This window comes from Lagenorhynchus albirostris, chromosome 1 (assembly GCF_949774975.1).
Source record: "Lagenorhynchus albirostris chromosome 1, mLagAlb1.1, whole genome shotgun sequence".
In the NCBI taxonomy this organism is placed as follows: Eukaryota; Metazoa; Chordata; class Mammalia; order Artiodactyla; family Delphinidae; genus Lagenorhynchus; species Lagenorhynchus albirostris.
The window spans coordinates 2,036,076-2,048,585 of record NC_083095.1 but is presented as its reverse complement, the minus strand read 5'-3'; the positions used below and the strand labels follow the sequence as shown (position 1 = coordinate 2,048,585).

At 46.1% G+C, this 12,510-nt stretch overlaps 1 protein-coding gene across 7 annotated transcripts in view; it reads left to right on the top strand.

Annotated features, from left to right (window-relative positions):
- Window positions 1-12,510, top strand: part of LOC132522273 (cytochrome c oxidase assembly factor 8) — a 44,104-nt gene that overhangs the window by 22,216 nt on the left and 9,378 nt on the right. For 5 of the 7 annotated variants that reach the window (XR_009541174.1, XM_060152697.1, XM_060152821.1 and 2 more), the window contains exons 2-4: window positions 3,638-3,835; window positions 4,551-4,614; window positions 12,417-12,507. Coding sequence is in view for 6 of the 7 variants with exons in the window: in XM_060152697.1 (XP_060008680.1) it covers window positions 3,638-3,835; window positions 4,551-4,614; window positions 12,417-12,507 (353 nt within the window). In the remaining variant the exon portion in view is untranslated. Of the gene's footprint in view, window positions 1-3,637; window positions 3,836-4,424; window positions 4,615-10,955; window positions 11,314-12,416; window positions 12,508-12,510 lie in introns of those variants that run through there. The other 2 variants (XM_060153006.1, XM_060153095.1) reach the window with 2 other exon arrangements.

Sequence of the window (12,510 nt, the reverse complement as noted above, 5' to 3'; positions counted from 1 at the left end):
TAAATAGTAAGCATTCCTTTTTTTAAAAGAATTATTTATTTATTTTTGGCTGCGCTGGGTCTTTGTTGCGGCCCTCGGGCTCCTCTGGTTGTGGCGCTTAGTTGAGGTATGTGGGATCTTAGTTCCAGGGATTGAACCTGGGATCGAACCCAGGCCCCCTGCATTGGGAGTGTGGAGTCTTAACCACTGGACCACCAGGGAAGTCCCCAAATAGTAAGCATTCTAATGCTGAGCTGAACATGCCACAGATTTTTAATAGAATACTATAAATGCCAGTGTTGTCCTAAAGGCAGAGCTATAATGTGTTATAACTCAGAAACTCTGTGTTCTCAGGTGTAAGGAGAAGCTTTTTGCATGAGTGGATGTCCCTGCATATTTTGTAATATAACTTGACCTGCTGAACTCTGAGCGGTGATGGCAGAGCTGATGTAACCTCCTCAGGTGTTCTGTGGTCTGAACTATCCTCGCTAGGTGGCCACACCGAGCTTTGTAACCCACTTCCCGACCAAACCCGCTGCTATCCTTGTCATGTTTTACATTCTTCCTATTTTTAAACTGCCTGGGAATTTAGAAGACTTAGGAAGGTCATAGCATCCAAGACAAGGAGAGGGCCGACGGGTAGTGCTGCATCTAGCAGTCTCCTTCAGTTAATGCCAAGTTCTTGGGATGCTCGGTGTAGGTTGGTGGTGCTTAGTGGCAGCCGTCAAAGCGAAAACTGACTGTGTTTCCTGAAGAGTGACTTGGTTTCCTTTCTCAGTCTCCACTTGGTTCTTTACTCTAGTTGTCCAGGGTTGAGTCCAGGGACCAGAAGATGGTCAGACCCACACCAGAGAGAGGAACGCTGAGGATTGTACACCAAGCTGAGCTTCTGCTTGGCCTCTCCTTTCCTCCCATGGTGCTCCTGCCAAGTGAGCCATTGCAAAACACGCAGCTGCACCTGGTTATCTGCATTAATTTGTGAAATGATTAGCTATTAAAGCTACGTTTTTCAAATGAAATTATAAGTAAGCTGCTTACTGATAGAAAAAGAGCTGCTTTATCTTAAACTTTGCAAACCCTGCGTCTCTATTTTTAGTTCCTTGGAAGTTGCAGCTTATAGTGGTGGTAGTGAAGTACTGAAGTATCCTAAACGAAGGGCCTTCTAAATGCAGAAGAAATGTTAATTGTGCTCAATATAGTAATTTTGTATCTTTGTAAGTTTTACCACTCTTTTAATTGACTTTATTGGGGTGTAATTTATATATAGTAAAATGAGTGCACCCATTTCGAGTTTGATGAGTTGTGACAAATGTGTAAATCTGTGCATCACCACCCCAATAAGATCTAGAACATCACTCCAATCCCCTCCACCCCTCACTCTGGGCTACCATTGATCTGATTACTTTTTCTAGAATGTCACATAAGTGGAATCACATAGAACGTCCTCTTCGGTGCCTGGCTCTTTCGCTCTGTATGTTGTTTTGAGATCTGTCTGTGTTCCACCTGTCAGTGGCTCACTCCTCTGTGCTGCTGAGTAGTTTTCTGGTTGTTTCTGGAGGGAGGACTGGCGGGAGGCACTCCGATGTTCCGGAGGTAGACGTCGTGCTCAGTAGAGCTTTTGCTTTTTTAAAATCGGAGGACACCTCATTACAAATACACTACCAAAAGTAAGGTAGTTAGCTAGTGGGAAGCAGCCGCATAGCACAGAGAGATCAGCTCGGTGCTTTGTGACCGCCTGGAGGGGTGGGATAGGCAGGGTGGGAGGGAGGGAGACGCAAGCGGGAAGAGATATGGGAATATATGTATATATATAACTGATTCATTTTGTTGTGAAGCTGAAACTAACATACCATTGTAAAGCAATTATACTCCAATAAAGATGTTAAAAAAAAAAATCGGAGGACAGTTAAATTACAGTGTTGTGTTACCTTCGGGTGTACAGCAAAGTGATTTAGTTATACATTTTCCATTATAGGTAGAGCTTTCTTTTTAAAAAATAGGGTATAAGAGATTTCCAAACTGAATGTTATTTCCCCCCATGGACTGTGGTTACATTGATCTTTTAACAGACAAATGGATAGTCTTTTAATTACTCAGCTGATCTCTTTATTTTAATATCAGGTTTATTGAAGTCCAGTTCATATATAGTAAAATTCACTCCTGGCAGACATGTACGCCACAATTCAAGGTATCAATCACTTTCACCACCCCAGACAATTCCTTTGTAGTCACCCCCTTCCCCTACCCCAGCACGTGTCTTTTCCAGGATGTCTTGGGAATAGAACCATCCAGTGTGCAACCTCTTTGGTGTGGCCTCTTCAATCCGCATAGTGCCTTTGAGATTCATCTGTGTTACCTGTAGTCTCCTCTGTTGTCGAGTAGTGTCTGTCACATGTATATGCCGTGCTGTGTTTTTCTGTTCATCAGTGGAAGGGTATTTCAGCTAATTCCAGATTTTGGCAGTTGTACATAAAGCCACTTTAAACAGTCATATCCAGGTTTTTGTGCGAACATGTGTACTCATGCATCTTGGATAAATAACCTGGGAAGGGGCTGCTGAGTTGTATGTTAGGTGTGTGTTTAATTTTATAACGGACTGCTGACTTTTTTCCCAAGTGGTTGTATCATTTTGCATTGCCATGAGCAATATTTAAGAACTCGATTGTTCTATGTCCTTGGCAGCACTTGTTTCGGCAGATTTTTTTTTAGCCATATTAATAGGTGTATAGTGATATCTCATTGTGGTTTTGATTTGCATTCTCTAATGACTAATGATGTTGAGCTTTTTTTTTTTTTTTTTTTTGTGGTACGCGGGCCTCTCACTGTTGTGGCCTCTCCCGTTGCGGAGCACAGGCTCCGGACGCGCAGGCTCAGCGGCCATGGTTCACAGGCCCAGCCGCTCCGCAGCATGTGGGATCTTCCTGGACCGGGACATGAACCTGCGTCCCCTGCATCGACAGAGGGACCCCCAACCGCTGCGCCACCAGGGAAGCCCGATGTTGAGCAATTTTTATGTGCTTTTATTTGTCATCTATATATCTTCTTCGGAAACTTTTATTTAAATATTTTGCCCAGTTTTATATTGGGTTGTGTGTTTTCTTATTATGGAGTTTTGAAAAGTCTATATATATTCTAGAAACAAGTCCTTTTACAGATTTGCATGTATTTTCTCCCAGTCTGTGGTTTGTCTTTTCATTTTCTTAATAGTGTCTTTAGGAGAACAGAAGAGTTTAACTTTGGTGTAGTCCAGTTCATCTATTTTCTTATTTTGTGGATTGTGCTTTTGGTGTTGTATGTAAGAAATCTTTGCCTAATCCAAGCTTGTAGAATTTTTACTGTTTTAGAAGTTTTATAGTTTTAGATTTTACGTTTTACGTCTTTGATCCATTTTGCGTTAATTTTTATATATGATACAAAGCACAGGTTGACATTCTTTTTCCGCCTTGGGATGTTGAATTATTCCAGCACCATTGCTGAACATGTTTGGTGTAGTATTAATGTGAATGCTATTTATTATAGTTCTTTTAATTTGGATATTCCCTGGCACATAGTCTTAAAAAGAGGAAGCTGACAAGGGTCTTTAATAAATCTGGACTGTTCATTTTATAATACTAGAGATTCGTTAAGTTGTATAGTAACGCCATGCGTTTTGTTAAAGGTCTCAAGATTCTGCCCTCCAAGAAAATCTTGCCATGATTGGATAGGACCCCCAGATAAATATTCAAACCTTCGACCTGTTCACTTCTACATCCCTGAAAATGAATCACCATTGGAACAAAAGTTAAGAGAATTAAGACAAGAAACACAAGAATGGAACCAACAGTTCTGGGCAAACCAGAATTTGACTTTTCTTAAGGTAAGTTTAGGTTTCGGGTCAGAATGAGAAATAATACAGTTGGCCACTTGGGGGTGCTAAATCTTTAGCATCTGCTTTGCCTTTCAGTTATTTGGCAGCATCTCATTGCCTCCCCGCCATACATACGTATGTGTATATATATGCGTAGAATTTTAAAATCAGTATGTAACTGTAAAGAAGAAATATTGATCATTCACAGAATCACAGATCTTGAGACGTTCAAGGAAGTAAAGAGAGTAGCAGAGCCAGAACCAGAACTGCAGGTTCCACATGTATATACGCTTGTGTGTGTGTGTTTATGAAATTATGGGTGTCTGGGATGTGTTGTCATTCTTCCTGAGAATTCAGGATTCTTAATAGCATACTCATAAAGAAACTACGAGAAAGGAGTATAAATATTCTAATCCAGAAGAAAGACTTAGGCGATACATGTTTATCCATTTGGGCAGGCTAAGTCAAATGGAGTTGCATTTATCTTATTCTGTGGATTTATAAACAAACAGTGCCTCCCAAAGGTTATTAAATATCTCATTTTCAAATCCTATTTCAAGCATGAAACTTTTAACTAAGCTCAGATGGTTTAAAACAGGCTTTGAGATGGGCCACTTCTCAGGAAATCCACATCCAGATTTCTCCAGAACACTGAGAGCTGTGTCCTAGCCAAGGAAAAACGGAAAGATGAAGAAAGGGAATTCTGATAGCTGTCTTATTTTAGGAAAAAGAAAAATTTATTGACTCAAGACTAAAAGCCAAAGGCCTGGAACTGAGAGCTGAATCAGGTGAGTGAGTTCTTTTTCTGCCAACACTGGTTTTGTTTGAGTAACTATACGAGAAGGTGTGAAGAAAGAGTATTAGGGCCTCCCTGGCCGTCCAGCGGTTAAGACCCACACTCCCACTGCATGGGGCGCAGGTTCCACCCCTGGTCAGGGAACTAGATCCCATGTGCCTCTCGGCACAGCCCCAAAAAAAGAAACGAAAAAGAAAGGATGTTGAATGAAGTAGAGAAGCTCAGGGGGCAGGCCATGGCTGCAGGGGCAGGCGCTCTGAGGCCGTGTCCTCGGTGGGACGCACGTCTGTCCTCCTCCCGCTCCCTCTCCTGTCTTTGGGTGAGGTCAGCCCTCTCGTCATTTTGGGTCATTCTGATCGATGACCTCTTTCTGACCTTTGGGCTTATATCCGAGGTCCCATGGCTTCAGCAGCCTCTGTCTCTTCTGCCCTGGCTTCTCTTCCCTGCTTCCTGTTGGCAGTTCATGGTCCCACTGGCCATGAGCTGGAAACTGCAGCGTCATCCTGGAAGCCCCTCCCCACCCCTTCATCCTTCATCTCTCCACCAGATTTACCTCTTAGGTGTTTCTCAGCACCTTTGCTACTCCCTGTCCTTTTTTTTTTTTAATAAATTTATTTTTATTTATTTATTTTTGGCTGCATTGGGTCTTTGTTGCTGTGCACAGGCTTCCTCTAGTTGTGGCTTGTGGGATTTAGAACACAGGCTCAGTAGTTGTGGTGCATGGGCTTAGTTGCTCGGTGGCATGTGGGATCTTCCTGGCCCAGGGCTTGAACCCGTGTTCTCTGTATTGGCAGGCAGATTCTTAACCACTGCGCCACCAGGGCCGTCCCTACTCCCTGTCCTTTAAACATGGCTTTAATTCTCTGCCTATTGCAGTATCTTCCTAATTGGTTCCCTGGCCCCCAGTCTTTAAATCAGGGGTCATTAGACTTTCTGTAAAGGGCTAGATAGTAAATAGTTTAGTCTCTCTGGGCCATATGGGTCTCTCCTTCAACTGGTCAGCTCTGCTGTTGTTCTGTGAAAGCAGCCATAGAAAATACGTAAATTAATGGGCGTGAACTTGTCCCAATAAAACTGTATTTACAAAATCAGCTGGTAGGCCACATTTGGCCTACAGGCTGTAGTTTAGCAACTCATGCCTAAAATCCGTTCTTTGCAGTGTAGCCAGTATGTTCTACCCCAAATGCAGTTCTGACAGTTGCCACTCAGCTTAGGTTTTTCGATTTCCTGTGACGACAGAGTGACAGCCGTGCTCCTCCTTCTGGATTGGAGGCCTGCCCGGCCCCTGCCTGTTTTACTTGTTTTACCTGTTCCGTGTCTTGTTCCCCAGGCTGCGTGCTTCATGTGTCAGAGATGCAGACTGCATTCAGTTCCCTCTGCCTACTGTGCTGTCCTTTCTTTTGGATGGAGAATCTAGTGCTCAGAATAACCTTTAATCATTTTCTCTCACTGTTGATGTTTGGCCTGAATAAGATTTTGTTCTGTTGGTTAAACAGGTGTCTACTGTCAGAACATTCTGATGGAAAACCTGAAATCGTTGACCCCCAAAGCCAGGTCTTTGTTGGGCTAAAGCACTGTGACTCTACCTGCTCGTGGTAGCCTTGCCTGGGCTCATTAGAATAGAGGTCTGGGGAGGATGGAGTTAGCCCCATGCTGGGCCCAGTCGTGTGCTGTCTGCTGCACGGGCCCCGCTGAGGGTCTGGGAGGGCAGGAGTGAGCAGGAAAAGGTGCTATGTCCTATCAGTTTTTGTTTGTTTTTTGTTTGTTTTTTTTGGGGGGGGCAGTAAATATTTTAATTTTATTTTTATGGTGACAGACAATTTTCAAGTTTACTTCCTTTTTTTTTTTTTTAAATACAAAGCTAAACCACAAACAGGTACAACCAAGACATTTTATCTCCCATTTACACACTCCCATTGAATCCTCCTCCAATTGGCTGGCCGCTGAGCAGGCAAGTGTGGGGTGAGGGAAAGACTTTCTTAGGTAGCACCGTCCTTAGGCCAGGGGCCGGGGCATCGAGACGAGGACAGGCTCTCATCACGAAGCACAGAATGAGAGCCCCGACCTCAGGACTGTGCCCTTTGTGCATATGTTCTGTTTTAGTTCCCACGGTGAACCAATGAAGTAGGTGCTGCTACTTTTACCATTTTGTAGATGAGGATCCCGAGAGCAAGTTGTTTGACCAAAGTCACAGAGTGAGCAAGTGGAGGGGCCTAGGTCCTGACCTGGAGAGTGGGTTCCCAGGGAGGCCCACGGGCCACTGTCTTCTGTGAGTATCATGGGTTCCTACTGATGGCGTTACTGAGTGTTGAAAGACGGGCCTTAATTAGATTTCAGATTAGTTTGGTAAGAAAACAGGAAAGAGTATCTTGAGGAAAGGACTCATGAAGGGAGGTGCCCGCTCTGTCAGCTGTTTAAACAGTTACCAGGCTGCAGTGATGGAACTGGGGGCGGGGGGACAGGTGTGTCACCCCCGTGGGCCAGAGCACGCATGTGTAAAACCTGAGTGCAGGGGTCTCGCAGAACCCAGGAAAGAGGAGTTACATTTAATAAATGATGTTGGAGAAACTAATTATTTTAGGCCCAAAAGGATAAATTTAGATTCATGCTCCCTGTAATACAAATATATTCCAAACGGATGAAAAAGTTAATTATTAAAAATCAGTTGTTTATGGAGTAAAAAGTTAAGTACATCGCTCCTAGTTGTAGAAAGTCTAACGATAAAAGTGACCCTCCATTATCTGGAGGAGTGATGATTCCCTGAGCTTGACAGTAAAGGTAGAAAGATTCAGGAACGTGAAAACTGACAATGTCTGGATTAGTCAGGACTCCCTTTGATCTGTCCTCCTGGAAAGGAGAGTTTGCTGAGGGGACACGAAGTGGCTCAGACCCAGGACCAGGGGAGAGCCGGGCCCAGGCACGGCCTGCACTCAGACGCCGGCACTAGAGGGAACCCAGGACATCTCCCTCCTCTCGTTTCACCTCCTCTCTGCCCCACTGCTTCAGCCTTCTGTTGCTGTAAACAGGCTTTTTCCACCTCGCAGTTTATACCTCCCAGGTCCAAGGAAGTAGCCAGACTGAGGCTCTGCCCAGGCGGGGTTCTGTTGAAGGAGTGAGGCTGCTCCACAGACAGTGCCCAGCAAACCCGAGGGCCAGGCAAAGGGGTCCACGTCCAGGAATCACATTAAATGTGAATGGCAGGTGGCGGGAGGCGTTTGTGGCAGAGATGAAGAGGCGTGTGGACTTTATGAAAAGCCTTAACAAATTTGTAGAAATAGCAAAACACCTGCAGATGAATAATGTGACTACAAGAAAAAAACTCCTCTAACTAAATTTCACAGTGTGTATTAAAACAGCACCTAGGCCTTGTTTTATGCTTACTGAACTCAAGATGTTTTCCCAGCTCCTTTTCCAGAAGGATTTAGTTGCATGAAGTACGCATATGCCAAGAAGCGGGGAAATTATGGCCACTGAGTATCTAAGAATTCATCCTGTGGGAAAACATGGGAAGATTCACTCTGTTCTTGCAGCATTGTCTCTCATTGCCAAACAGTGGAAAGTATCTCAATATCCGGCCACTTCAGGTTACATAAGGCTGTGGTGGCCCACTGCGCACTGGATGTTCACTGGAATATTCTGCAGCAGTCTAGGAACATTATTGACTTAATTTCAAGTGCGAAAAGTAGAGTGCCATGACGTCAACGCTGCCTGCCCCCAATTAAATCTCGTGTAAGGCAGGCAGTGCTGTGGGAGGGCTCTTGCCTCTAGTTTCTTTCACTGCTGAAGTGTTTATGCAGCTGGAGTGGGTGCTATCAGGATGGATCTACTTTAAGTCAGCTGGTATTTAAGAAGCACCCACTCGGCTTTCGGTAAATGCGTAATAGATTAGATTGTCCTGCCTATCGTTCTTAGTATTACTAAAGCTCAGTGTCACGCTGCAGTGCTGACAGGTGTGGAACCTGAATTACTTAGCAGACATTTATGGTGCGTCTGCTTTACGCTGAGCGCCACCTGGGAACGTTTGGGCAGGACACCAAACTAGACCAGTAGCTGAAGGTGGCACCCCGACCTGTCCTTAGAACCCTGGGGCGCCTGCTGTTCTGCCAGCGGCGGTGACGAGTGCGCCCCTCTGTGCCAGGCCCGTCCCACCTGCCGCCCTGACCGCGACTCGGTTTGTCTCAGAGCAGCCTTATGAGGTGTGCTGTTGTGATCTGCGTCCTGGAGCCCGGAGAAGCCACAGCCCGGCTGCAGGGCCGGCGAGGGACGGAAGCCCGGCCCGTGGAACCGCTGCCTGCGGGGCCAGGAGGACACGGCCCACCTGCTCAGCTCCTCTCGTCAGTGTGAGAGGCAGGGGAGGCCGGCTGGAGGACCGGCGGAACCTGCTTGCAGCTTAGGAGACGCCGTGCTCTGGGGCGCTCCCTGAAGCGAGAGCTCCGTTTGTGGCGCCCGCATCGCGCTCCAGCCCTGCCTGCCCCTCTCCTCCCTCATTTGCTCTGCCCATGCTGCTCCCCTTCTCCGCCCTGTGGAGTCCTAGCTGGCTGTCACCTTCCCTGGGAGCCTTCGGCTTCCCTCCCCGCCGCAGCCAGCTGGTTGTCCCTCTCTTTCCCCGATCGGCATCCACCCCTTGATTGATTCCAGGTATTTATTGAACACCTGCCACATCCCAGGCTAGTCCTGGGGACCAGCTGGGGACGAGACAGAGCCACGGCCTCGCCTTTGTGGAGCAGACCTCCTTGCGTGGGCCGGGAGGGTGACCAGCAGACAAGCAGCTCGGTGAACGCACTCTGCACTCCCGGGGTGTCGACCGCGGGGGAGAAAGAAGCCGGGGGGAGGGAAGGAGTGGCGTTTTCGCAGAGCGGGGGCATAGGGGGAGGTTGGGAGAGAGTCTTCCAGGTGGAGGTCTCGAGGGCCAGCAGGAGGCCGAGTCAGAGGAGTGAGGACACGTGGAATCAACTGCTCTTCACTCAGGCGCTGGGGGTCCAGGTGACTCGTGGGGCCCTGCTCAGGCTGGCTGGGAGGTGGCCCTTCTGTCTTCGTGTGGGACAGCCACGCTTGTACTGTGCGGTCTGCGTTTGCCTTTGTGCTGTGTGAGTTCAGGGTTGGCCACTTTCCCTACTGTTTCTGTAAAAATGTGCCCTGGGGTTACCTTCCCAGCTCTGTCTCTGTCTCCCAAAAATCCTGGTGTGGTTGAAGTGTCAGCATCAGCTTTGCAGCCAGGAAACATGGCCTCTGTCTGGAGTCCTGGAGAGTGGACTAACCCCGGGGGGAGCCAGAGCGGGGGCCTCTCTGGATGGGGGTGCTCTGCAAGTGCAGGGACCCTGGGTGCGATGCCTGTTTGGAGCTTGGGGCTTCTAAGCCTGAGGGCTCTCTCCCTGTGGTCTCATTCCTTCGCCCCTGAGCCGCTGCAGGGTGTCCTGAGGCTGGCCCCTGGCCTGCTGTACCATCCCGAGTCACAGGGGCCCTACTGCCCGCTTGGCAGGCTGTGGTTCCTGTCCTGTGTGGCCTTTCAAGTCTCGTGAGATGTGGAGGGCAGGGGCAGCCCTGAGGGGCGTCACGGTTGGCATCTCCTACCACAGAGGCTACCAGGTCAGTCCGTGTGTGTCGCCAGTCCCCACCAGCACCTACTGTGTGCGGGTTCAGTGTGTGCGCACTGATGCGGAGTGGCATGGTTAGGCTGCTGTCTGCCCCGGGCTGCGTTCTACTTAGGAAGCATGTTGTTTTCCTTATGCTGATATACTGGTAGCTCACAGTCTCCACCCAGAAACTTCAGAAAGCATTGGCCTGTGTGTGCTGAAACACATCCCACACCTATGTATATATCAATTGTGAAGAAAACTAGTTACACTGTAACCATTAGGGTCCAATGGTAGAGGAAGGTATTTTTCCCCCTTAAATCTCTTTTTCTTTACTGAGATATAATTCACGTACCGTAGAATTCACACTTTTTTTTCTTTGCGGTACGCGGGCCTCTCACTGTTGTGGCCTCTCCCGTTGCGGAGCATAGGCTCCGGACGCGCAGGCTCAGTGGCCATGGCTCACAGGCCCAGCCGCTCCGCGGCATGTGCGATCTTCCCAGACCAGGGCACGAACCCGTGTCCCCTGCATCGGCAGGTGGACTCTCAACCACTGCACCACGAGGGAAGCCCATTATTTACCATTTTTATATCTCCTTTGGAGAAATGTTTATTCAAATCCTTTAAAATTGTGTTATTTTAAAGGATTTAATCGGGTTATTTCTCTTTTTATCGTTGAGTTGTAAGAGTTCTTTACATACTCCGGATATTAGACCGGTATTAGAAGGATGATTTGCAAATATTTTCTCCCATTCTATAGGTTGTCTTTTCACTTTTTCAGTAGTGCTCTTTGAAGCACAAAAAGTTTAAATTTTGATGAAATCTGGACTTTCCTCGTGGTGCAGTGGTTAAGAATCTGCCTGCCAACGCAGAGGACATGGGTTCAATCCCTGGTCTGGGAAGATCCCACATGCCACGGAGCAACTAAGCCTGTGGGCCACAACTGCTGAGCCCATGTGCCACAACTACTGAAGCCTGTGCACCTAGAGCCTGTGCTCTGCAACAAGAGAAGCCAGGGCAATGAGAAGCCCACGCACCACAACAAAGAGTGGCCCCCACTCGCCATAACTAGAGAAAGCCTGTGCGCAGCAGTGAAGACCCAACACAGCCAAAAATAAATAAATAAAATAAATAAAATTAAAAAAAAAATTTTTTTGGATGAATCCAATTTATCTATTTTTTTCTTTGTTTGCCTGTGCTTTAGGTGCCATATCTAAAATGCATTGCTTAATTCAAGGTGATGAAGATTTGCACGTGTTTTCTTCCAAGAATTGTATAGTTTTATCTCTTACATTTAGGTCTTTAGATTATTTTTGTTTATGGTGTGAGATGGGATTCAGCTGGTTTTTTTTTTACATGTAGATATCCAGTTGTCCTAAGCATCATTTGTTGAAAAGATTGTTTGTCCCCATTGAATTGTCTTGGTACCCTTGTCGAAAATCACTTGCCCATAAATGTTCGGGTTTGGCTTTGTTCTATTGATCTGTAAGCCTGTTCTTCTGCTGGTATCACACTGTCTTGATTACTGTAGCTTTGTAGTAAGTTTTGAATATAAGAAGTGTGAATCCTCCAACTATGATTTCCTTTTCCAAGGTTGCTTTGGCTACTGGGTTTCCTTGCATTTTTATATAAATTTTAGGATCCACTTACCAATTTCTTTTTTGTTTGTTTTTTGGGTTTTTTTTGCCACACCATGCAGCTTGTGGGATATTAGTTCCCCAACCAGGGATTGAACCTGGGCATTCGGCAATGAGAGCACAGAGTCCTAACCACTGGACCACCAGGGAATTCCCTGTCAATTTCTGGGGCGAAAAAAAAAAAAGCCAGCTGGGGTTTTGGTAGGGTTTGTGTTGAATCTATATGTCATTATGGGAGAGTGTTGCCACCTTAATGGTATTAGGTCTTTGAAACCATGAACATGGGATGTCTTTCCATTTATTTAGGTCCTTCACTTCTATGTTTTGTAGTTTTTAGTGTGTAAGTCTTATACTTCCTGTCTTAAATTTATCCTGTCTTTCATTCTTTTTGATGCTGTTGTAAATGAAATTGTTTTCTTAATTTTGTTTTCAGATTGTTTATTGCAAGTGTATAGAAATACAGTTGATATTTGTATATTGATCTTGTATCCTGCAACCCTGCTGAACTCATTTGTTAACTCTAATAATTGTTTGGAGAACCCTTCCCCTTAAGTCTTAATGTTTAAGTTGAAATTAATTTTCAGGTCAAAAAGCAACATTGAATGCAGAAGAAATGGCTGACTTTTACAAGGAATTTTTAAGTAAAAATTTTCAGAAGCACATGTATTATAACAGGTG